We start from the raw sequence: 26,876 nt of genomic DNA on the forward strand, positions 1-26,876 counted from the left end.
GGCGATGATGTAGCCATACAAGGAGTGCTGCTGCTCGGAGGCGCACAGCCCGAGGGGCAGGCTGTGGTTCCGCCCGAGCTCCACCACACACGGCCGGGAAGAGGCGAAGCCGGCAGCCCAGTACATCCTCCCCTTCCCCCGCCGCTACAGCCGCCCCGCGTCCGCCCTGCCGCAGTCCCCGTCAGGCTTCATGGTCTACGGCATGGCGGCCGCGGCGGAGTGCAGGGGTCGGACTCCCCCAGAAAGGCAGGAGAGGTAAACATCCTGAGTCAGCCCTCCCCGGGATGATGCTCAGCACTCGGTTCGCTTCCCTTCTCGTCGGCCGGAGGTTAACCGTCAAGCTAGTCGGAAGCACCACACAGCGACTTCCGGTTACACGAGTTCAAAATAAATTTCGAACAATTTGTCCTTGTTTATTCAGTATTATCATTACTGACGTTGTAAGAATTAAATAAGGAATAGCTTTAATAAAATGTTATGCCCCAACACACAATTACTGCCTTGAAATGTGTAAATATCGAGTTTGAAAGCATTTAGTATTTCCATAGATTTTGAAAAATGTTTTTTGTGTACATTGTTAGATCTATTTTTGTATTTTTGCACAGGCATTGGGGGTTGGTGTGGCATCCCTGTGTCTTCTTATTAAAGCAAGTAAAACACTGTGCTACGTCTGTATGAAAAGTGCTATATAAATAAAATAAAACACAATTTGATTTGGTTTACTAACCGTTAGTATTAATCTGAATCGGGCTATAAACCTGACCGTTTTTTTTCTGTCCTTTTTGTTCTTTTGCTGTTGTATGTGGGCTGCTGAAATCTTGAATTTCCCTTGGGATTAATACTATATCTATCTATATGCTTTATGAACCCCCCAATTCATCATGCTTTCTCATTTACACTAAACACCGGTGTCCACTGCTGTGGGCTTCGAACTTGCAGTTATATTCTCTATTATTTACAACATATTTAACAAGCTTTGATTATGGAGTCATTTTTACTCAAAGAGGTTTAAAACGAGTGTAAAAAATGAATGTAAAAAATGAATGTAAAAAAACAACAACATTCAGTCTCTGAAAAAAAACCCAACCTTTGCACAGATGTAGGTCCATTTTTTTGTGATATAACTAAGCCATGGAGCCATGTTAAAGGTTTTTGTTAAAAGCTGTTATACTGTGTACAAACCTGAAGGTAGATCGACACCATCTTGTGGGTAAAAAATGATATTGCAAAACATGACAAACTGTTAGACGTTGACTAACAGACATCCAAACAACATGAAACAGATGTTGATGAGATCATGACTGCTTTTCTTTGTGGTATAAATTTTGGAAACTATCCATTGTACCTTTGAACTATTCTATTTGTATTAGTTTCCATCCAGCAGTTATGATGGGAGCCACTTAGAGATTCCATGATGAAACTTTGGTCTTCTTCAGATCTTCTACCTCATTGAAACACTGATGTCAAACCGAATGTTCAGGTGTTCGAATAATTAAATTCTAATTTTCTTTTGAAGGTCCCAGAAACGCCCAGGAGCTGAACCTAAACACCAGCCGATTAAGGCAGACAGGCTGCACCAAGTTCAGAATTATTACAACTACACTAGATACATTGAAAACTCATACAACCATAGCCACAGTTTGATAACTGTGTGTATTCTATGTGTTACAAAAACTATAACGATGCAATTATATGGCATGTTTGGCAATTTCCCCTAAAGTAATATCAATCATTTCAGTGAGAAGATTTAACAGCACAAAACATGTCAAGATATATCCTTTATGTGCTTACAAGCGATGACTGCAGATTTTGCATTTTTTTCAGAATATGAAAGGAATTCAGTAAATGTATACTGCGGTACCACAGTTGCAGTTATTTCAGTATCATTGGAAAGTTTTGCTCGAGACATTTCAGCATATCTTATTGCCGTCATCTTATTTTTAAAGCACTGTGAGGCAGTTTCCTGTGCATGTGCGGTAATCTCTGGTGTCTTGACGCAGCCGGCCTATTGTCTAACTCCAGCTGAGGAGACACCCAACCCCGCCCAGCCCCGACGAGCCCCCCACCCCCAATCCCAGTGAAACCAGCGTCTCACGGTGGTTTTGCTCACTTGATTGGCCAACACAATGACGACAGCAACATTCTGAGTCATACAATATTAACGTGTGGGATTACAACTCAGCCCAGCAGTGTGGAAACTTGAGACACTTCTCCTGGCTTATTATTAAGATCTGGAGACTATATATAGTTTAGCTGGAAACAAAAAACAAAAAACAAACAAACAGATCTGTACATGTACTACCTAAATGTGAACATTTAAGGTAAAGATGACAGTGTACTCACTCTGGGAGAACTTCGGAAGTGATGGAAGACGTTCATCTCGACGCTCGGATCCAGCAGGTGAGTTTGGGGTCCGTTTGCGTCGCATGCCGGGAAGTGGGCGCGCGCACCTTAAAAGGTAGGAAGAAAAGATCCTGCGGGGTTGTCAAATCTCCGCACGAGCCGTGACCCGACTCCAGGTCAGTGACAGCTCCGGCGTTAAAGACGATCTCCCCGTGCGCCTCTAATCTCCGTCCCGGTGATGCGCGCCGCGGCCATGGAGACAGCCAGCCAGGTGACGCGCGCTCCTGCTGCTCACGAGAGCGCGCATTACACCTCGGGGGTTTGTTATTGTACAGCTGGAGCAGCGTGGGACTGGTGGCAGCAGCTGAGCAATAGTGAAACGGATTCAATCACGTTCCTGACAATAAGGTAATTTAATAATAATAAAAAAAAAAAATGCGCTGGTGGTGATCCTCAACATCATGCAGGAGATTGTAATAATTTCTGAAAACACAGCCCTCTGGTGTACTTAAACCGTTGCTGAAGCAGAGGAAACAGGACTTTTGCACACATTTAACAACCATGTTATTTAAGAGCAGCATGCGTGCGTGACTTATTTGCTGCCACAGGGATCTGCATTATATAAGACTTCCAGAGACCCATTATAATCCCAGAGGAAGGGAGCGCCCCCTCCTCTGTCAACTTACAAAGCTTTAGTATCTAAAAACAGAAAGGATGCTTTTTTTTTTTTTTTCTGTGACAAAGGTCCCCAAAACGTTTCCGTCCTTGTAATAATCGCCCTCAAAAGATGCAGCCTATAGATAAAAATCTTATAATCTTTTGAAATTATTTGTTCAGATACTGCATTTACACTCAGATTATAAATAACATACAACTTTGACATATGCAGAAGTTCCACAGTTTAAATGATCACAAAAACACATTTTATCCATTGCATTATCATTATTTTTTTTTAATTATATTAACATTGTTGAAATGCTGAAGCATGGTGGTGCAGCCGACTGACACAATAAGAGGAACAGCTGCTGTGTGCATGAAATCTAACATCAAACCTTCAGTTTCTCTCCGGCAGCACAGTGCAGCCTCATCGTGAGCATGGCCGGCCAACAATGGCACATCTGTTTGTCCCTTCCCTCGAATAAACTCGGCTGTTACATCACAGCTGTCCGGTGGGATGTCAGGCCTTTATGCTTCACAGAAATATATATATGTAGATTTTAAATTCTCAGAGTTGTTCTTCAACGCGGTGGCTCAGCCGTGCGTGGCTGCAGGGTGTGTGTGTTGGTCGGAGCCAATGTTCTCGACATCTTCTTTCACTTTGACAGCGTGCAGGGCGTAGTTGATGGCAGTGCTGTTGGTCCAGCTCCAGGCTCCCGACAATGGGTTGTACAGCATTCCTTGTACAGACTTCACACAGAATCCATCTGATGAAAAGAGACACGGAAAGAACAGAAATACTTTAGTAATAATCAATTTTACACACCCCCCCAAAAAAAAGATGGTAATGTACCGGAGCGGTGAAACTTGTATCTTACTTAATTTGGGTAAATAAATTGTTCAAATAAATTTAAATTTAGAGCCGCAGCAGTATGATCTTCTCATACAGAAAGGACAGCACTGTGAATACTGTTGATTTAAAATTCATGTTCTCTCTCAAACAAAATTCTGCAAAAGGAGCAGCTTAACAAAAATGTGCCACCTTTTTAAAAAAGTAATTTTTTTTTTTTTTTTTTTTTTTTTTTATTTTAAACTAGGGATGGACCAATCCAATCCAGGACAAAATGAATGGATCAGGTATCGGATTTTTTTATTAGAACCCGTCCGATTCATAAGCCCAAACTATCTCAACCTCAACTTCACTTTGCACGAAATGATTTAACACAGAGTTCAGTTGTGGTCACATATTTTCCTTTCAGGGACCAGAATAGTTGTTGTACAGTGAATGTGATGCTTTTACGTCAGTGTTAAGTAGGGCTGCTCAATTAATCCAATTTTAATCGTGATCACGATTTTGGCTCCAGACGATCTCAAAATTCATATAACGGAGGAAAAAGGATGTCGTAGGGCCGATGAACGGAAGTCGGAGGGTATTTGTTCTTGCAATACCACTTTATACCTCAGCGGGGTGCAGTGAGTTCAAATAGCATTTGCCATGTCAGAAAATTCACAGGCAGTTCAAGATTTAGACATTTGTTTCACTGCATTTCAGGTTAAAAATGTTCCATTCCTTATCATTTAAGAGGAGAGGACTTCATTCTTTAGCCAAGCTTCATCGTCTTAAAATCAGAGGGACTCACAGGACTCCAGGAGGCGCTCCAGCTCCACGGGGCTGATGAACTTCTCCCAGTCGTGCGTCCCTCTGGGAACGATGCGCAGCAGCTGCTCCGCCGCCACGATCCCCAACGCGTACGACAGGTTGGTTTTATTTATAGTTGTGATGAAGAGCGAGCCGCCCGGCTGCAGGAGGAAACACACAGGGACTCAGTCCGAATTGATTGCCACTGCTGGGGAAACACGGCGGCTGTGGTTTCTCGCAGGTGAGACGTGCCGCCATCAGAGTTATTTATAGACTGGATTTATGGAGTTCAGAGGACAGAAGCCAGTACACGAGACTGAAAGTCACCAGCCTCCAGGTTAAACTCGATCAAGCTTAGTATGTGGGCAGGAGGAGGAGAGTGAAAGTGACAAGACAATGAATCCAGCAATGCGAGAAGTCACATTGAAGCTGCAGACCCTGAAGCAAGGCACTTTGTCTTAATGTTTCTCAGGAAAAGGCAAAAGGAGAGCGAGAGAGATTTCGGAGAAATGGCAGAGTTCAGTATTGCTTTAGCTAAATGGAGGCACATTAAATAGAAATCAGTCTCTTTTTTTTTTATTCCCGCCTGCTTCAGCCCACTGACCTCTGGTCAGTTTTTTGACGCACGGCTCTCACCGACGTTTCTCAACATTCACAGCGAACTGCACATGAACCCACTCCATTCCCCCGAGGTGCACAAACACACTCACGCCGTCGCCACATGCCGATTAGGGCTCTGCTCAGACGAACGTGGAAGCGCGTGTGCCGTGTGAATGCGGACCGGGACGCACCTTCAGCACGTGGCTGCAGCAGAGGGCGAACGTTTCCAGGTCGGCCAGATGCTCCACCACCTCGGACGCCACCACGGCGTCGAACAGGGTCGCTCCATCCTCCTCCTCTCCTCCTCCTCCTGCAGCAGAGAGCTGCTCCAGGGTGCAGGCCTGGTAGGAGACCCTCTCTCGGAGGTCCGGGTCGTAGGATGAATGCAGCCGCGCCGTGCCGATGCTGTCCTCCACTGGATCGATGCCCAGCACGCGGGCTCCCAGGCGACCCAGCGGCTGGAGGACAGAGGGAAAAGCCAGACGCCAATTTAGAAATTGATAATAGTTGTTGGTCATTTGCTATGAGTCCCTGAAACGCTGCTGCAGAGACGTTCGTCAGACCTCATAACATAAAACCGCTGTACGCCTGCGTAAATTGATATTTGTCAGTTTTGTTGGTATCTGCATATAAAATGTTTTTGAGTGCTTATTTAGATTTGTATGTGCATTTAATAATTTGATATCGCACTTTTCATACATTAAGTCCAACTCAATGCTTCATTTTTAACCTGAAAAGTAGATTAAATCAAAACAAGAAAGCAGGCAATATGCCAAATAAACATCACAATTTAAAATCAAGTAGGCAAACATAAAAAGACAATATTACAGTTTTGGAAGAAGCCAATTTAAATAGAAAGCTTTAAAAGTGGTAACAGATGATGCCTGGAAGATATAAAGAGCCAAAGAATTCCAAATTTTTGGTGCTTAAAAACAGAAAATAGCTTCCCTCGCTCAGTTTGTGTTTTATTATGGGAGCATTTAAAAGAGCTGAATTAAAAAAGCTGGGATACTTCCCGTCAAGCAGAAATGTGTTTATCCATGAAGGGATTTATCAACAATTAAAAGACTTATAAAATCCAGTATAGACATGCTCAGTCAATGATAAATGTTCTCTTTAATGTGTAAGTGAATACTCGAGCTGAAGTGTGACTTGTAGATTGATGCGTGTGTCCTCTGTCCTCACCTTTGCCATCGCAACCTCACTACACCAGTAAAGTTCTGCTTGTAATCACCGAACGACCGTCAGCTTTGTAATAAATGTCGGCACACTAAAGTAAGTACAGCCAATAAGACGCCGCTGAACGTTTTCCTAAATAATCTGCAGTCAAGCAATGGAATGTGCTTCATACTGCACACAGACAAATACAGAATAGACTGTCGTCCTTTCACTCATCTATTGTGTTAGAAACACGTGGTTCTCTTGACATCTGAAAATAGACATAATAAACTCAATGAAAGGTTAAGTGAACTATATCGCCCTCTTCTGGACAACAGCTGAACCTGCATAATTGAGAGTTGAGAGCTGCTTGCTCCCCGGAGGGAGCGCTCTCAGAGCTGATCACATCTGATGGAAGAACTTACAGTGACAAGACACACACACACACACCCAGACACACACACACACCCAGACACACACACACACACCCAGACACACACACACACACCCAGACACACACACACACACCCAGACGACACTTTTTTGGCATTTTGTTTCGTGTGCATCCGTGTCCGAATACGACAACCTGTGTGACAGAGCCACACGAACACGGGGCCTGATTTTGTCTCCCCAGATCACCGGAGAGAGCTGGTACATCCCTCAGCTCAGACGAAAGCGCCGTCCTGGCTGCCCCGCTAACAAACACGTAAACAACTGTAAACGACCCGCTGTCCCGTCCACCACACTGCGACCAGTCACGTCAAAAGAAAGCCGGAACCGGACTGACAACTCGGCTTTTAGGAGCGCCGCTGAAAGCGCATATTTACAAACTTGCATTATAGGGCAAAAAGAAAAGAAAAGATTTAACAGGATTTGAAGGGTGGCCATCGCAATCATTTGGGCTGGACAGATAATACAAAGTGTCGGAGACACTCGTGTCTATAAGTTTTGGTTTGAGTTGGTTCTTTTTACCTCGGTGAGCAGGCCTCCTCCACAGCCCACATCCAGGATCCTCAGTCCGGCCAGAGGCTTCCCGGGGTGACGCGCTCTGTGCACGTTCAGCAAATTATCCCTTTATGAAGGTACAAAAAAGAAAAAGAAAAAAAAAAAATTGGAATAAAACATCTTTCCATACATTTAGAATCACTGTGAGCATGAGAGACGGCAGATGAGCGTAAATAGCCGTGCGGGAGTCTCAGTGTTTACGCCGCCCGCTGTCACCCTGCGCCACAGATTTGCCCCGAGCAACAGTGTCAGCCAGCTAACGACCACGAGTTACCCTCTGCTCCTTCCTCCCCATCCCTCCCCTCCTTCACACGCAGTCTGACAGCTGTCCGCCTCGGGCGGGAAACGTGCAGAGCAGGCCGAGGATCCGCGTATGCGTCACGCTCATTAAAGCTCTCGCAGGGTTGCTCCGCCGCTCAAGCGTCCATCGGACGGCATCAGAAGCGCCGCCGCAGTGAAGGCAAAAGCAGACAAAACGGGACGGGACTAAACGCCGTCCGTGTGTGGAGCCGGCGCTCAGAAATTTGTGTAAAATGTAAAAAAAGTAGAAAAAAAATAAATAAAAAAGAAGCAATGATGTGAAGATATTAAAACAATGTTACGATTTCTTCAAACTAAAAGAAAAGAATCAAGTACGAGATCGTCCTAAATTTGGTGTCAGGAAATATTTATCTATAAAATGTAGTTTTTGTGATCCATTGTTGGCACCTTATCACCATGTTAAATGTTCTTATTTGTCTCCGTCACTCTAAAACCTAAGCTGAGCCTTTTGCAGAAACATTTCGTTCTTCTATGCTGTGTATGTGTGAATGACAATTAAGCTCTACCCATCCATTACCCCCCCCCCCCCCCCCCTAAAAATTTGGGAAGAAATTCCAAGCGAAAAAGCTGAAAATGGGCAAAACTGTAGTGAACGTGAACTTGTTTTATATCGCTCCAAGTACAACACCGTCATCTCAAGGGAAAACCCAATACCAGCTCAGTGTAACAGATGGTAAACAATGATGGTGGAGATATAAACGCACATGTCAGTTGTCTGGTTATTGGCATTACGACACAGGTGGAGCAGGAGTGAACTGGCGCAGACCCAAGAACGAGATCTCCAGTCAGTGGACTTGCAGTTTAGTGAATTGTTTATTTGAAGAAAGCAAAGCTGAATGTGCTGAGGTTGTCCTATAGCATGTTTATCCTCGTTAATTACCACCAGCAAGTGTCCAAATAGTGCGACAAAAAACTTGTAAATGACCTAAATAGTGCGCCAAATAATAAGTAAAGGTGTAAACTTGAACTGTACAATGATCAATATTGGACCAACAGGTCAAAAGACATAGTTACAGGCCCATTCTAAAAAAATCATGAGTGTAAAATTCCATTTTACACTCTCTCACCTGTCAATACAAGACTGGAAAACAAAATGTGAATGAATTAATATATATAAAAAAATTTTTTCAACCAAATCCCACCACAGACACTAATCAACGTATTCATAAAGAATTGTGAATTTTTTTTGTGGTGTGTTTCAGTTGCATTACCAAGTGTTTTAACATTTAATTTATGTTGATCATAGTTCAAATCACTTCGTTTCCAGTTTTTCTCCAAACCAAAGGCTGAATTGTCATTTACACAGAAGTTACTGAAAGGCAACCAATAGCTGCATAAAATAGAATTAGTGGATCTAAAAACTCACGGACCCTCCCCTGCTTTAGATGACTGTCATACTTGGAGCACCAGGTGATGGATTACAGTTTATTGAATCAGCCTCGTGTGAAGTTTTGTTCAAAAATCTTTTCATCCATTTAAAACAACAGTTTTTTTCCCCCCCTTCATGAAGTGTAGTGTGTAATACAGATTTTTACATAACATTCACTTTGTATACTAATGCATTAGTCCCTTGTGTGGCAGATAACTGAACAATCTTCAACTTACCACACATGAAAATAAAAAACGTGAAACCAACTTTGTATGAATGTTTAACTATAATTTAGTCCCCTGAACAACAGCGGAGTCAGCAGGTTTAAACACACAGGAGAAAACGGTGACTGCTGGATGAACCATCCGAGGGCGTAAAAACATCCAGCAGCCACAGCGCTGCTGCCGCATCCCATTTAGGTTCCGCCCGAGGGCAGAGCCTTATCAGGGGAATCAGCCACACTCAGCCACGCAGCTGTCAGGCTGTCAGCATAAGCACACATCACCACCGCCGCCGTCACCGCGGGGGGGACCTCCGAGAGCGAGGCCCTCAGCTTTAAGGCCACTGTCACCATCACAGCAGAGAGGCTCCTACAGCAGATCTCATCGATCAAAACAAGCCCGAGCCAGACTCCTGCATCAAGCACACATGGAGCACCGGGGCGGCGCCGACGCTTATGGCTGGGAATGTGCCGATGGTCGGCGCAACCCTGTCACTTGACATTTCTGTAACATTCCATGGTGTGTTGTTTTTTTTTTGTATATATTTCGCGATCAAATGCCACAGAGCGGGATCCCTGTGGGTCATATGACACTATTCGTCGACGCCTCTGCTAATCAATCACCTCTGCAGACGCAGACTCGGATGTGACGTGTCGACGCTGCAAGACGTAGAAAATAGCAAGGATAGAAATGTGCATTGTGGACCAACGCATACCGTATGAAAGGCACCCTCAGGTCATTCATGGCGTGAAGAGCTGCAAATTCCCCATGTTCATCCCACCACTTGCTGGCCAGTGACTGGAACTTCTTCACCTCTTTGGGGTCCACTGTGGATTGGGAGACTGACCGAACACTGACCAAGGGAAAAAAGATATTTTCAACTTAAAAAGCTGGGTAGAAATAAAAAAACAAAAAATTCTACAACAGTTATATCATTATTACTGAATTCCAACTGCAATATATATTTCTCTTAATTGCACATCGTACTGTCATTTCATGGAAAAAAAATAACCAAACAACAGAAGAGTAAAAGCATCAACCTCTTACTTTTAGAACTCAATGTATTGTAAATAGAATGACGCCTAAATGAAATGAGATCATTTCTAGTGTACAACCATATGTGCAACTGGTACATTTTATAAATAAATACTTGTCAAATTTACATCAAAAGCATCGTAACTACAAGTTATGTTTTCTAATGTTTATAAATCCCAAACGCAGAGTGGTTTAAGCTGTTGAATACTTCTGGTGCTACGCATTAATCCAATTTTAAAGTCTTCTTTCACTCATGCAGTTTCATTACTTGTGTTGACATATCCTGAAGGAACCGACTTTCCTTAGGATTTAGGGGGGAAAATTAACGTCTATAATGCTTGATGGTGTCACTGTCGCTGTTGAATTGAGACCTTGGCATTTAAACATTTTAAGCATTTAAAAACACAAACAGAAGCTCCTTCTGGGAGTGATTCCTTCAGTTAAGTGTCGTTCCCTTGATGCTTTTATGGCAGAAAAAAAAATGCTTTAATGTTTTCAATCTGGATTTAGATTAAACCACATCACTGAAACTGAACTTATTAAAGGGCTGAATGGCATCCACCTGAGCAGTGAACCATCTACGTTTTCAGGTTTTAGTGTTACTGGATCTTCGTGCTGATTTTGACACAGTTCACCACAACACACTGCTCAACAGACTTCACAAATGATTGGGAATATCTGGCAGTGCAGTAAATTGGTTTAAATCTTACTTGCAAGACCGGCTATTCAGTTTCAATAGGCAATTATGAATCCGAGGTCATGAAACTCACTTGTGGGGTTCCTCAAGGCTCCATCCTTGGGCCTCTTTCATTTAGAATCAAGAGCATCTGGCTCAATCGTGGACATTACAACATCTCCCATCATAATTATACAGATGACACACAGCTCTATATTAGTCTCAGTGAATGACCAAAGCACGTTATACTTGCTGAGTTAGTGTATAAATTTGACATGTGTCAAAACGTTTCGGCAGGCTGGATCACTGTAATAGTGTTTTTACATGCGTGGGTTAAAAATGTGTTAGACAGCTGCAGTTCATCCAGAGTGTGGCACACGTTACACCCGAGCTTCAATCTCTGCACTGGCTGCCCGTGTGTCAAAGGATACACTTCAAAATCCTACTTCTTGTCTTTAATTATTTTAATGGTCTATGGCCTAAATTAATCTCAGATTGACTAGTGAGATATGAAATACCCAGACCTCTGAGGTCCTCGGGAAGATCTTTAATAAGTGTTTCAGTCGGAAGAAACAAGGTGAATCAGATATTAGTTCCTACACTCCTCACGTGTGGAACAAACTTCCTGAACACCCGAGGACTGCTGACACACTCAAATCAGGCCATAAATGGATATTGTTTGCTCAGGATTTCAAATAAACAATAGATATAACTTATTTGTTAATTGCCTTTTGTCTGACTGGTGCTTTATTAAAAAGCATGGCTTGTATTTGCCTCAATTATGTTTTTCAATGTTTTACGTGGAGAAACCTTCATTACAAGTGCAACTATTGTACATCTACGGTGCTATTTCATACAATGAGTTTCATGGGGGGGTCCTGCTGCTATATCTACCCGGGGTGACGGTGCACAGGTCGGTGCTCTCTGGCCGGACAGGCGCTCCTCTGCAGCCACCTTGTCCGCTCTTCACGCACCGCGGTCCAGCTGAAGCCGCTCCGTCCCGCCGCGCAGACAGGGCTCGGCTTCCGGCTGCACAGTCCGAGCACGACACGGCCAACCTTCCTCGAGAGCATGTCGACGACGTGCTTGGTGGCCGACAGGAGTTGAAGGCGCTCACTTGACCCACACAGTCAGTCCTCCACCTCTTCTTCTGTGTTCTTGCTCTTCTTCGGCTGTGGAATATAGCAGCTGCTCTCCAGTGAGGTTTCGCAGTACTGCCATCTACTGGACGTCGAGGCTCCTTGCACTTCAACCTTTCCTCAGAGCACATTCTCTTCTCACCGAATTATCTCATTTAAAGCAGCACTTGTGATCAGTCCTAACAGATCAGCTGCTGCTCGGAGCTTCGACCACTACGAATACAAAAGAATCATTCAAAGCACTCAATTCATGTCACATTTTTGTAAGAAAGTTGCTTTTTTTTTTTTTTTTTTAAATTGATCGATTGATTGGATTGTTCTCTTGCACCCGTGGGTGTGAACAAAATCCTTCACTTTAGACAGAAAACCCTAATTTCTTTGATTGCACACTTGCACACAAAGTTTTCATCAGTTGTCTTGAAAACAGCTCCAAAAGCCTTGAAAAAAGTGTAACGTTGGGAGCTGAGAGAAGAGTTAGAGAGTTAAATAACGGCAACAGTGGTGTTAATTGGGATAAAAGGGTGAATGGATTCAACGCTTAAAAGATGTTTAATGACCTGAATCTAGAATAGTTTCTGAGTACATTATATGAAACAGCATTTTGTATGCATCATTGCACTGTGGACAAAACATTTGATGGAGTATGTCTCAAGCATATGTACAATCAGTGGCAGACCCTGGGAAGCTGCCCACTTCGATCCGAGCAAACTCCCCCACTCATGGTTGTTTTTGTAAAAAGAAAGACCTCTCACACACACAAAACATTTGGGAGCAACCATGTGACATTTATGACAATTGCCTGTGTTGAATACCCCGTTGAGGCGCTTCTGCCACTTGGGCAATAGCAACCCCCCCCCCAGGGTTCGAATTACAACGTGGCTTTCGGGGGAGCCCTATTTTCCGATCAGACCTCTGCCAGTGTTTTTAGAGCTCCCCCTAAATTTTTCAAATTAGGCTTTCAGGGGAGCCCAGCTCCCCTTAGCTCCCCCGTAATTCGAACTCTGGCCCCCCCTCTGTATATAATTCAAATAGGCGGCATCAAATTTGAGGTTCTAGATTAAGGGCATATGATTATTGTAAGGAAGGGTATAAGTGCTTAGGAACCTGGCAGGTGATTTGAAGTGATATAGAATTGTATGGCTGAACTCATTTCACATTTTACGCAATTATTGATTTGTCCACGACAACCTGTCTCTGTTTATTTGGCCCAATACATCTGTGCTATATATCAAGCGGTTGATCTGACAGTCGAATAGTTCTGTGATTTACACAACTGTCTGTCTCCATGTTTGAGTATTTGCACAAAACAATGTTTGAACAGCATTGGCAGTTGACAAGGTGAAAACCAGTCTGCCTTAATGTTACAGTAACATATTGCATAGGGCTCTGAAGAGCAAGCTGGTAGTTGTTTGTTTTTTGCTCTGTATAGGTTTAATTTACATTTTGCAGTTGTCGCAGCAACTTTGAATCAGAATTGTCTTTGTAGTGAAACTTGATTTATGTGCTGTAAAATATTGAGGAATGATATTTTGGGCCATATAGCCCTAATCTTATGTGATGCTAGGATCAAATGTTTCATTTTACTTGCAGGTTTTCACTCAATGGTGTTCAAACAGTGTGTGTCCAGTCATGAAGACACTGCTTTATTTGCATACATACATTAGGAGTGAAAATCATGCAATGGTTGTTTCTCTGATGAAGCCACCACAGCACTAGTAGGCAGTGCGGATCGTTCAGGCAGTGGGAGCACCAGCCTCGTCCCTCCATCCACCGGCTGCTGGATTGTACCACCGGAAGCTGCAGCGTTCTGCGCAGAGCCCTGCTGGTTCAACTGTTCCAACTTCCTTGTTTGGATTCCTGCCGCTGCATCCATCCAGGGGAGGGTAGGCGATATGGGCAAGGGGAAAGACCTGAGCGACGATGTCAAACACCAGATCGTCGCGTCCAGGAAGCTGGGTCGGAGTCTGTCTGAGACGGCGCGGCTCGCGGGGTGCTCCCGAGCGGCGGTGGCCAGGATCTACCAGCAGTGGTCCAGGGATGGGACGGTCACCAGCCGCCGCCAAGGGGTGGGTCGGCCCAGGCTCATCGACAAGCGGGGTCTGCGGAGGCTGTCCCGGCTTGTGCAGAACAACAGCACGGCCACGGTGGCGCAGGTCGCGCAGCACTTCAACGACGGATGCGGGAAGAACGTGTCGGAGCACACGGTGCATCGCGCGCTGCTGCGCATGGGGCTGCGGAGCCGCAGGCCGGTCGCGCTGCCCACCCTGACGCCCGCACACTGGCAGAAACGGCTGCAATGGGCCCGCGAGCACCGCGGCTGGTCCGCGGACGACTGGAAGAAGGTGGCGTGGTCCGGCGTGTCCCGGTTCGTTTTGCACCGGGCGGACGGGAAGGTGCGGGTGCGTCGCGAGTGCGCGGAGGACGCGGCGCCGGCGTGCGCCGCGGAGCGGAGGCGAGCCGACGAGGACAGCGTGACGCTCTGGGCCATGTTCAGCTGGGAGACGCTGGGATGCTGCGTGTGTTTGGGAGACGGCGCGACCCCCGCCGCCTACTTGAACCTAGTCGCGGACCACGTGCACCCGTTCATGTCGGCCGTGTACCCGGACGGCGGCGGCGTCTTCCAGCAGGACGCCGCCCCCTGTCCCACGGTGCGGGACTGGTTCCACGAACACACGGACGAGTTTCACGTGCTGGCGTGGCCCCCGAACTCCTCGGACCTCAATCCCATCGGTCACCTCTGGGACGTGCTGGAGGAGCGCGTGCAGTCGGCCGCGGATCCGCCGCGCAACGCGGAGGAGTTAAAGGACCTGCTGGTGACCTCCTGGTACCGGACCGCGGTGGACTCGTTCAGGGGGCCGGTGGAGTCCATGCCTGGCCGCGTCGCTGCGGTTCTAGGAGTGGGCGGGGCACCGGGCGGTCCTCATGGCTTGGCGCGTAAACGTGCGATCGCGGCGAACTGCCAGTCTACAAAAGATGAGACTGCGAGCTCTGAAACGGAGTGGCTAGCAAATTATGCTTTTAGTTTGTGTCAGAGCAGCTTATTGTCAGGGGCGTATGGAGAAGATCTGGACTCTGGAGCCCAACATGAAGCAGGGCTGCTGTGGGGGGGCCACGGCTCTGCAAATATGAATCCCGTGTGATCAACAGTATAAATAAAGTGCAGGAGCAGTTGCTTTTCATCTTAGAACAGATTAATTCCCCATGGAGAACCACAAAATAAATTCCTGGCGCCCCCAGCATGTCAGTGAGTTCAAGTTTGGAAACACATTTTCCAAATCTCTGTAGGGAAATATCCATCTAATTGTGACTTTTCATGTATTATTTGTGGGAATGCATCTGCTAACCAGAAATCCTTTCTACTGCACCTTTTAATGTTGAATGAGCTCTTCACTGAATCAAGAGTGTCCCGTGTTGTTTTTGTATGTGAAACTGACCCATCAGATCTTTGACCCTCTATTGCATTTTTTTTTTTAATGTAAACATTTTCTAAAGTAAATCCCCAATCAATCGTTTAAATATATTTATAAAGGCATGGGATGCAGGGAAGTATGAAGTATGGACATCATTGATTGTAGAGTGTTTACTTGATGGCATCAAGACCAAAGACATTGAGAGCGAAGAGAAGGACAAACAAATTTTATTGGACATTTACAATAATGTTTGGAAAAATGTGAATCCTGTTACGTGTTAAAATGGTACAACTTGCCTTTTTAGTGTCTCATTAACTTTTGCAATGATGCCAACGAAAGCTCCTACCATTCAAAATGTGTTGTTCGCCAGTCACACTTTAAGAACATATTTACAATGAAAGAAATGTATGACGGGAAGGTTTCACCTACACAACTGCCTCTACAATGAGACAATGCTGCTCAACTCATGGAATTTAAAATGGTAAAATGCACAGATCAGGGCGATAACTGTGCTCCTCAGCGTCTGCTACGACGGGAGGGGGACGCAGACCTGAAAGAGAGGCGTGGACATGACATTAATACTGCACCAGTCACAGCTTCCAGTGCAGACTACAAGATACAGGCATGCAGAATAGCCCGCCCCACCAAACATGCTGCCAGAAGCATTTAAGATTGTGTCAACATCCCAACAAATGTTTGGTTCTGTAGATTCTAGAAAGGAAATGTATCCTCCAGAGCAAAGCCACATGAGCAATTCTATGGTTGTTTTCAACTAAGAAAAGTCACATTTTATTCAAAAGGTGCTTAGAGGAGTAGATAAGGCAACATTGGCAAAATGTATACTCGGTTAAGTTAGGCACATAGCAAATTTGCATTCGACAGATGAAATGGTTCAGAAATGACGGGGTTAAGCTGGTGGCTGCAAATGGACATTTTTCTTTACTCAGCAGATCGTGTCAAAGGACTCCAGAGAAAATCACATTGATAAACACAAATGAGAAAATACAGTAGGTATAAAAAAGAGGAATAAAACGAATACTACCTTGATCGCGACTTAGACTTGTGTTTGCGGCTTGCCTTCTTACCAGACTTGTGAGATTTTTCCGTGGACCTTGAGCGACTACGTTTGGATTTTTTAGATTTCTTTTCCTTGCTAACTTCAGGGGAAGGGGATCTACTGGAGTCAGAGTCTGAGTGTCTCTTACTAGCTTTGGCAGAGCCCTTCTTGCTGGCTTTGCTGTCTTGTCGAGAGCGTTTGTCACTATGAGAGTCTGTACACGAGTCACTATTTTTCCTTTTCTTTGATTTGCCATTTTCCTCCGCTACCGAAGAGCTGCCTTTATCCTTTTCCCTCTCTTTGCCCTTTGGCTTTTCTTTCTTTTTGTCTACTTCTTTCTCCCTGTCCTTGTCCTTCTTTTTCTTGTCTTTTTCATGGCTGCGACTACGGTCCCTCCTCCTCTCTCGGTCTTTGCTGGGGGCTTTCTGCTTGTGTTTGCGGCTGTGGCTGCTGTCCCTGCGCTCCCTGCTCCTTTTTCTCTCCCTCTCCTTCTCCCGGTCCCGGTCTCTGCTGCGACTGCGGCTGTCTCTGCCTCGGGCTCTCCCCCTGTCCCTGGACCTGGACCTACTCCTACGGCTCCTGCGTTCTCTGGAGTCGCTGCGGTCTTTCTTGTGGCGGCCGGACCGCTCCACACTGCTCCTCCGCCTGTCCCTGACCTTCTCGCCGCGGTGCCGGTGGGAGCTGTGGCTGCGGCTGCGCCGGCGGGCCTTGTGGGAGGAAGAGCGGCTACGCCTCCTTTTCCTTGGCGGCGAGGAAGACCGCGAGGAGCTACGAGAGGACGCCGAGGAAGAGGAGGACGAGGAAGACGAGCGACTGCTGCTGTGGCTGGAGGTGGAGCGGGAGCTGCTGCTGTGACCGTTTGCGGGGGACTCGCTGGCACCTCTGGCCGATCGCTCCTTCCCTCGGCCCGAGTGCTTGACCTCGCTGCCCTCCCTCTCACTACGGGACCTACGCCTCTCTACTGAGGGCTCTGCCTCCCTCTCCTTTGTTTCCTGCTTGTGTGCATTTTCTAACTGGCTCTCTTCATATTCTCCCCTTTCCCTGCTCAACCTCTCCTTTGCCATCTCTTCTGTAAAACACAAAAAAGATGCAGGTTAAAAAGGAAAAAACAAACAAACCCAACAGCGGCTACTGTCAAGACCGAGAACAAGATACACAATTCATGTTCAGCTTGTGTTGTTGCATGAAAATTAAACTATACAGGCCACAGATTTTCTATACATCACAACAGCTCCAAGTGCAGGATTTGTTGATTCTGGTTTGAAACTATTCCGTGGACACGAGCTTTCAGTTCTTACCTCGTGCAAGCAGAGCCTCCTGAGCTTGTTTCTCTTGCAGCTGCTGCGTCTCCCGCTCTTTCCTCCGGAAAGCGTCCTGCTTCTCCCGGATGCGGTGGCGCAACTCTTCCTCATCTGTGTCGGAGGACTCGGATCCCCGGACGCTGCGGCCATCCTCATCCTCACTCTCATCTGAACCATAGTCACCGAGCCCGCCTGCCACAACAGATCCCCCGATTGTTGAGTGTTGGGAACGCGGCCAAGACTCATTCTAGCACTGAGGTTCCAATTATGAAACCACTCAATCCCAACCCAAGGTCTCACATGAAAGGCACTTAACCTGCAGTTCAGTATTTCCCACCATTAAGCCTTTTTGGAATCAAACCCTATACATACAGCTCTTAAACATTTTAAACACTCATGTAAAGGCTTTATCTTTGATTGCATGCGTCCAGTATCTAAGTGAGAGGCCACTTGTGTCTAAACCACGTGGGTGCCGAGTGTGGTGTAAACAGCTCTCCTCGATATCCTAATAACACCCCGTCATGATCTAAAAATAAAGCCCATGTTCCTTCCCTCCCCCCAGTGACAGAAAAGGGGATACTCACTCAGACCAGTCAGAGAAGCCAGTGCACTTGACTGTGCCAGCTGTTTTGCAGGAGCTTTGATTCACATCAACAACAGGAACAACATGTTAAAACACATATTGCCATTTTCTCAAAGGCAAGAGAGCCGCTAGAAGGGGGTCACAGATAAAGCACGATTCACAAGAGCTGCCGTTGGTAATAAAATAAAAAGAAAAAAGAAGAAAAAAATGGAGAAGAGAGAGAGAGAGGGTTAAAACAAACAAACGTCTGTCACACAATCCAAGTCAAACGGGAGGGAGAGAACCAATCTGTACTAATGCACAGCCACTTCAATTGAGGAAGTCACTCGTCTCTAAAGGTGAGTTCGGGTCGCAGTCAGTGCTGAGACTTCATTCAGTCATACGGCTTTTCAGCCAGACCTTTAATACCAGGATGAAGAGGTTTCCAACTACTGTTTATGACAAACATTGCTCTGCTTTCTCCATCTGATGCATTAGCAGAGAAAGGTTGAAAATGCATATCAAACGTATTCCCGTGTTTGCTGCTAAATCGCCCCTTTAGAGGGCCTGAGTACATCTTTTTAAAGAGATCAGATTTGATAAGACTGGATTCTGTCCATACTTAAAACATATCGTCTTGGTGACGGGCAGAGATGATGTATAAACTAAAAAAGACAAGAGCAGACCTCGAGTGGCTTTTCTATGAGTCTCTCTGGCTACGTGCAGGATCTCCTCATTAGTAACCTCGAGAAGGATCTCTGTCAGAAGAGTTTTGGTGATGATCATCTGCAAAGACAAGGAAAGCATATGACAATGGTTCCTATTGGAGGAGTCTGCCGTCAGGCAACATAACATTACTACCAAAACTGACCAGCTGGAACTCTTTCTCCTCCTCAGTCATTTCAGGCTCGCTGTCCTCTGCAGGGGGCGAGGGGCTGCGGCCAGAAAACTCCTTCTTTATGGAAACCTTCTCCTCCTCTTCAATATCATCGTTCCCCTCATCATCACTGTCCTGGTGGAGACAGAGGCGGAGGCAGGCTGAGCTTCAATCAGCAAAAATACAAGAGGAAAGCGCAGCAACAGCACCAAACAGCTGTGTTTGATTATACTGCAAGCCAAGTCCGGAAATTAATTGCTTACAAATTTACTCTTGCGGGGTAAACGTGGCACGTCGCCAGGTTCGTCCGCTTCGTGATCTTTGACGTCGTCTTTTGTCATTTCCGAGCGCTCCTTCTCCATTCGCTCCCGCTCCAGCTTCTTCTGCTTCTCCCGGTCCATCTTTTCAAGACCCTCGCGGATCCATGCGGGTAGTGTCCGCCTCTTTACTGCATCTGAAGAGGAAATTTACACGTTACTTAATACTTTTAAACTTTAAGTGTAAACTTGGGATTTTAATCTGCTTAATCTTCTGTAAAACATATGGAGAAAAAAACCCAGCTGCCCTTGTGAACTGAAGTGTTCAATCTTGATCTTTTTGATCATTCGAGTGAAAACATGCTGAGCCGTGTTCTTACAAGGTCAGCTGAATTATGTCAATGCTCTATGAGACCTTTAAAATTGAAATACTGTTCACACAGCAGACATAAAAAGCTTATATATTTTGTCAGGAATGTTGAATTGTTGACATTAAAAACTAAGATTTCCACCTTTTTATCAAGATGTACAAACAGGTAAACAGAGAGATGCTGAATTGTCTTTTATCAATGAAGACAAATACTTGACCATTCATTTTGAATGAATACATAATGAAGTTGGATAAGCAGTAACACAACAATTAATATTTACATGTGCAGGAAATTAACATGCATCTTGTTCAATCAGCAATCATTGTTTCAGGAACAAAACACAGATGAATCAATATTTTATGGCCTTTGACAAATGATTACGACACAGTTCCCAATTTGTCACAATGGCAGGAAAAGTGTTAGGAAACTCAGTCGGGGCATCTGTAAAACCTGTCGATCCTACAAGGTCAAGGGTCGGCAACCTGGAACCGTCAAAGAGTCTTTTGAACCCGTTTCCCACTGAGCAGAAACACTGGGAGCCACAAAACCCTCTGGACATAAACATTTAGATAACACCGCATATATCAATATTAACTTCTATGCTACATAAGAATACTGAGGAATGGCGGATCGAAAATAAAAAAAGAATAAACAAAACCATGTCTTAAAAATTAAATAAACTTGTATAAATCAAAAATGCACCGATGAGGACTCAAACTCTGGTCTCCCCACGTGGCAGGTAAGAGTCTCAACCACTGAACTACAGCAGCTGCACAGGTGAAGCAGCTTACGAAACTGCATCACTCAGGTCAAGCTATTCAATAAAGGCTTTGGTCCCAATTCCATTTTCTCATTAAAGAAAACATTACATAAGTGAGAAGGGGAAGAGAGAAGCAGCAGCTCCTTTTAGAACCAGAAGCTTCTGACCGACCAGCAATTGAGCAGCACCTTCTCTGTTACGGTTCATCTGCTCCCCAACCGCCGCTACAATATTATCTATTATATAATATATGTGGGAGATCAGGGTTTTTAGAACCATGGTTGTGAGCAGTGTGGCTTTCAATGTCATTCAGTTGTTGTATTGAGCCTGATTATTTAACGCGACGCGAATGATTGCCGCTGTCTGTGGGAGCGAGGTGAAAAAGTCAAGGACTTTCATCAGAATCGTTCCTCCACATGTCTGCTGATCGATAGTGACGATCGTCATTCTCAACAATCTGCAGTATTTAATTATCTCATCGGCCGGAAACTCTCCCATTATTGTTTACTTACACCACTTTGCACACACTGGTCGTTTTGTTGACTCGGTTTATTGAAACGTTGGCGCTCCACAAAGCACTGCGGCCCTATGACGAGGTGCAGCCGATCCTCTCCATAACAGGAGAGGTGTTCAGAATGCTGTTCACAATGACAAAGCTTTCCACTGTGTCACAGAGAACGGAGGCTTGGGGCTTTTTCTCGAGCAGCCGAGGAGCTGCGACCGCAACTTCCACATTGGTCCCACGAGTACTGTTGCGTAATGACGTTAAATACCTGCATGTCATTTGGCGTTCACAACCCGGCCTACATTTTAACCGTACTCTCTGTGGTGGGATTACACAATAGAGTTGGGTCTGGGTGTGCTTTGCTACAAGTTGCCGACACCTGTGCAAGGTATTTCTGTGTTGTTTGACTAAGAACTAAACAAAAATTGTCAAAACAGCCACTGCTGTTCGCGCATCTTTAGTAATTCCCTGTGGGGGATCTCCAGGTGGAGGGATTTTTGTGAATCATGCATCACACATCTGTAAGTGTTTGTAGATCAAATACACCATCTTGAGGAAAATGTATATTTAGAACATGTGCTTGTTTAAGTAGGATTATGCAGCCAGACATGCTTCAAAAATGGTCCAGGAATGAAATCACAGACTTGGTCTACAAAACCTCGCGATCGAATAAATTAGATCCAATGAAGACATGCTTGTGGAACTTTAAATATCTGCAGCTAACACCTGCAACCGCACACCTTCAAACGTCCGCCAGCATCCACAGTGCAATGTTGCAATGTGTGAGGGATGTGCTGGTAACAGAAAGTAGACCCATACAGTGGTGGGCAGGTGGTCAGAATGAGGTGGAAAAACAGCTGAGTGCTGTGATTGCTGGGCTGAGCTACAAAATGTCTTGATGCAGAAAAACATGGAATATAATATTTCATTAGAACCTCAGCTCAGTTGCAGACTCACCTAATGGGGCCGGGGCCTCTGGTTTGACGGGGAGCTGGATGGGGGATCTGGGCCGCTCTCTGAACCCAGGGGGTCTGGCCTCTCGTCTGTTCTGAGGAGGACCCTGCCAGTATGGCGAGTGGAAGCCGGCAGGTGTTGGGGAAAAGGTTGAAGCTGCTCCATGCTGCAGAGAAAAAAGAGAAATCGAAAATGAGAACAGTCGTTCCGACTACTGTCCTCTTCTTCTAGAAGACTGACTTGTTATTTTAGTCTTTGCTAGAACATGTTGACTTCGATTCATCCAGCACTTGTGACTGGGATTTTAAAAAAAATAAAAAAATCAGTTTAAAAAATAAAAATAAAGCTTATAAAAATAATACCAAACCATGCTGGATCCTCAACAAGGCAACACTTTTCACTGCAAGCAACGACTGATACACCTAGACGCTTGGAGCCGGCACAGTTTCTACTCATGGCGCCTTCTGGTTTTACTTGGCTGTTACATTTAAACCAAAACGGTTCAACAGTTTCTACTGTAGCATCTGCATACCTGATAATCAAACTGGTTCATGGCCATGGGGGCCATGGCGTAGCTGTCGGGCTGTGCCCCATACCCATGGCTGTTCTGGGGGTAAACCCCGTGGTGGGCCTCAGAGTTGAACTCCACGCTGTCCTGGCTGTTGCTGTCCTCGCTGGGGTTCACCACATCCATTGGTCCTGACCCTGGAGGGATCCATGTCTGATCAGGAGGCGGCGGGGGAGGAGGAGGGGGCTGGCCATGCATTCCCCACTCTATCGATGACATAACATTTAATGAACAAAAAAAATAATAATAATAATGGAATGGAGAAGTGAGAGATGTGAATAAATGGCAAACTACCTGAAATGCTTTTCTTCACTATACCTGGCTGCCACATTCTGCCAAACGCTGGCTCACCCTGGAAGGTACTGTGATTGCCCTGTGCAACGGCTTCGACACTAGGGATGTCCTGTCCATTGGGCTGCACGTTCTGCGGCTCTGCTCCTGTCGACTCTTTCTGGGCTATCCATGCCTGTGCCAGGGCAGCCCAGTCGACTTGACCTTAAAATAAAATACATCAAAGACGAGATATAGAGTGTACTCGACCTTCCAGCTGTAGTCATATCCTGTTCATGTGGAAATAAGACTTAAGAGGTGTTTTTTGCTAGCTGTGCATCCCTCACTCACCAGGATCCTGCTGGTGCTGGAAGGACTGCATCCATTGCTGTTGGCTCAGAGGCCACTGCGGCCAGGGCTGTCCTCCTGGTCCCACATCGCTCCTCTCCGGGGTCACACCTGAAGCATCCACGGCAGCGAGTCAACTGGGAGCCTCTGACTGACAGTACATGAGCTGGCTGCGTCTTTGAGCAATATGTTTATCCTTAGATCAACTGACGGGAAGCGGCTTCAGCTTTGATGCAGCTGCTAATTTTAGCACACCTCCCCGGCTAGCTATGTTAGCGACCCAGCTAAAGGGGCACCGTATCCCCGTCATCACAGCTCAGCAGACACGGAAAATTGTGAATCGTGAAACAGAGATAGATTTAGTCTTGGGGGGGATTACGACCCCCGGAAGCTGCCTGGGGGTTCTGCGTTCAACGGCTTGAGAAAACTCACCCGAGCTAAAGGAAGCTAATGCTAACCGAGCTAATTTTGAGGGCCAGCAGGCAGAAATACAGTAAATCCCAAAGGCCAGACACGACTTGTCTTTGCAGTAGAGTTATATTTTGACGGGAGGTGTGAGGGTAAATCTCGTGTAAGCTGTGCTTTATGTGACATAACTCCCACCTTTTTAGCAGACACTGTCGCTCCGGCGATGCGGCTCCGGTTCAAAATGGCGGCGCTCGTGAACCGCTCGGAGTCGGAGGAAGTGTTGCTATGCTGCGTTCACGGACCGTCGGGACTTTAGCATACAGAGCTTGAAGAGACGGCTGGAAATTCAGTGCGTGAAAACAAAATATCCTGAAAAATCTCGCCTCCTACGAAAGAGTATGTACAAAAGAGTATTAAGGTCACTGAAGGAAAAAAAAATAAAAAATCAAAGTTGAAATTTTTTTTCGGCGGTAAAAAAAAAAAAACAACAAAAAAAATCCATGTGCTGCAGAAAAAGTCAATAATCAAAGTCGAGATTTTTTTTTCACTGAGAAAAAAAAAAGTTCAATATTGAAACATAACTCGACTATGTACCTGTTATTTTTAAACTTTTTATTTGATCTCTTGTTGTAAATATGTTGTTTCGTAAGCTTATATGTGGTCCAGAAACTGTGGGTGGGTTGGAGGTGTTATTGAGAAATTGATGTAAAAGTTCTATGTTTATATTGTTTTGTTATATTTGTAAATAAAAAGACATTGTTCAAAAAAAAGAAAAAAAAGTTCTTTTTGCAAAGTCTTTCCATTCACAAACCAGTGTGTGCAGTATTTTCAGAGACAGTTCAGCCTGCAGCTCTGTGTCGGACAAAGGTACGGATCCCTGGGTGCTTATTAAATGGGTTATTATTAATCAGGAAAATCCCGTGTAAACTCACATGTCAATAAGCAGTAAGCAACCCTATATAGTCAGAATAAGTGGATGACCGGTAAACCTCGAGTTTGTTTGATAAATTATTTTTTTTTGTGCACGAGGGTGTTTTTTCTTAACCTCCGAAAACAAAATTGATATTTCTGTTTTTATTGGAATGGGCGGGTTCTAAGATGTGATTGGTCTGGAAACTGTCAATCTAATATGGCAACACTGGCTGCTGAGAGCTCAAACGGAACACTGAAAGATGGAGTTCATGAAAGTTACATGGCTGAGTTTCTTCAAAACAGCCAATGTGGTCATATTTGCATGTGTGTATGTATGTATGTGCGTTCTTTATGCATCATACTTTTGCTGTAACACTGTATTGGATAAATCTTGTGCTAGTTGAAAGTGAATTCAAATTATTTGAATAAAAATCTTAATGGTCTACTTGGAATATTTATTTTCATATCATGTTTTGCACTGATGTGTATGTGTGGAGCCTCTGGGAGGCCAGCTGCAGATACTTACACAAGTGGATCAGGATCCTTCTCCAAACCCTCATCGGCCCCAAAAACTGAGAGAAAAGCTGAAAATCATTTAATAGGTGTGATTGTTTACAATCTAATAACTTCCTCCCCGAAGGAATTATTCACCTTTTAAAAAAACAAAACAAACAAACATCAAGAGGTTGTAGCAAACTACCTCTTTGCTGCCTGGCTAATTAAAGCTCGGCTGTGTAAAATGAAGAAGAGACGATGTGCGTTGCTTCAGGTTGCACCACTCATCCCATGGAGATGGCCGAAATCGCCTCTGGGCAAGAACTGACCAACAGCATCACACATAAGAACGCCGTGTCAACACAAGCTGTCGCGAACAACTGAACGCTATCGTTTACATAGGTGCTGTATAATACAAATGCTTATGTTCATTTTTCGCCCACGACACCATCATTGCTTGGCATTCGAGCAATTACAGTATGCATTCAATGTCATTCAGTCACAGCGAGAAGAACTCAGACTTCTGTCAAATGCAGAAAAGACCAAGGTCACACTGTTTTCAATAAAAAAAGACAGTGCCTGCTCCATTATCCTTCACTGTGACCTCACAAGGTTCCTCCAGTGAGGTTGTGTCCTTTTACATATATGAGTGTTGTGATTGATGAAGACTTGACATGTACAGTTCATGTTGTTTATCTTTTGAAATTGGCCCTCTTCGTTAGACATTTTTTTAATCTTTTTCTTTTATCACTAAATAACAGCTTGCAAGCTTTGTCCCTCTTTTCTAATAAAGCTATACAGATACTCTATTCTGAATGTCCCAGTAATTTTCTTCATTTATTTGATTTTTAGCTCATCTGGGCATCCCAAGATTTATAACATTTAAATTTCAAAGGACATTAAAGCTCTTGTTACTGTGCTTAATCATATATGTAAAGCATCATACCTGATTTATGTGTTAACAGGTCTCTCTTGACAATGAACTTATGTCGAACCTTACAATTTAGAACCTATTAACAAAATGAAAAATATTTGACTTATTTTCTCTTGTGGCTTAAAAAGATTTATGGGCCTTGTGTGTTATTTGTGACAACTATTCAGTAACAAAAGTTGTCATTTTTCGCTTATTGCAAATTGGAATAAAATATCCAAGGACTCATTTTGCGATTTCCAATTCAGCGTCTTAACTAAATGCAAATGCAGCTTCACAATATCAGACTGACACTGTGACTTATATGGAAAACCTCCTCCTAATTCCAATCTAGTTTCTTTTCCACAGGAAACAAAGCACTAAGATCACACTTAAAGGGCAATTTCTGCTTTCAATAAGGGTGAAACAGAAGAAAAGAGGAGTTAAAAGCATTTGATTAACGCCATACATGAGACAAAGAGAGAAAATACATCCAATATGTAGTTTGTACAACCAACCTTTATGATTGACAGTCATTTTTGACAGTTTTGCTGTGTATATCACATAAAATAGCTTTTTCGGTCAGAAAAACCCAGCAAACTTATCTATCTATATACAGTCTCTCTCTCTCTCTCTCACTCTCTCTCTCTCTCTCTCTCTCTCTCTCTCTCTCTCTCTCTCTCTCTCTCTCTCTCTCTCTCTCTCTCTCTCTCTCTCTCTCTCTCTCTCTCTCTCTCTCTCTCTCTCT

The 26,876-nt window shown here is 44.7% G+C and overlaps 2 protein-coding genes across 2 annotated transcripts; both read right to left on the reverse strand.

The window, feature by feature from the left end:
- Positions 1–3,292: 3,292 nt before the first annotated feature.
- coq3 (coenzyme Q3 methyltransferase) lies at positions 3,293–12,158 on the reverse strand. Its single transcript, XM_080501220.1, has 6 exons — positions 11,919–12,158; positions 10,029–10,166; positions 7,370–7,469; positions 5,431–5,697; positions 4,641–4,800; positions 3,293–3,767 (listed from the first exon to the last, which is right to left on the reverse strand). The coding sequence occupies exons 1-6, from the start codon at positions 12,095–12,097 to the stop codon at positions 3,595–3,597; spliced, it is 1,017 nt and encodes a 338-aa protein (XP_080357346.1). The 5' UTR covers positions 12,098–12,158; the 3' UTR covers positions 3,293–3,594.
- Positions 12,159–15,784: 3,626 nt separating this feature from the next.
- On the reverse strand, positions 15,785–23,493 carry pnisr (PNN-interacting serine/arginine-rich protein; the record flags this gene model as incomplete). Its single annotated transcript, XM_080501230.1, is given in 12 exon segments — positions 15,785–16,123; positions 16,616–17,699; positions 17,929–18,123; positions 18,516–18,569; positions 19,180–19,279; positions 19,365–19,505; positions 19,634–19,824; positions 22,221–22,383; positions 22,750–22,991; positions 23,104–23,280; positions 23,407–23,484; positions 23,487–23,493. Coding segments are annotated over 12 exon segments (2,466 nt in total). The 3' UTR covers positions 15,785–16,089.
- Positions 23,494–26,876: the final 3,383 nt, after the last annotated feature.

The sequence above is a fragment of the Blennius ocellaris genome (assembly GCF_963422515.1).
Source record: "Blennius ocellaris genome assembly, chromosome: 8".
NCBI lineage: Eukaryota > Metazoa > Chordata > Actinopteri > Blenniiformes > Blenniidae > Blennius > Blennius ocellaris.

Excerpts from the sequence above, each read along its gene's own strand:
- coq3 (XM_080501220.1), bottom strand. The coding sequence starts at position 12,097 with ATGCTCTCGAGGAAGGTTGGCCGTGTCGTGCTCGGACTGTGCAGCCGG. Across the intron at positions 10,167-11,918 it reads CCTGTGCACCGTCACCCCGG|TGTTCGGTCAGTCTCCCAAT; the intron begins GTAGATATAGCA and ends TCCCTTGGTCAG. Across the intron at positions 3,768-4,640 it reads GGAGCGCCTCCTGGAGTCCT|ATGGATTCTGTGTGAAGTCT; the intron begins GTGAGTCCCTCT and ends TCTTTTCATCAG.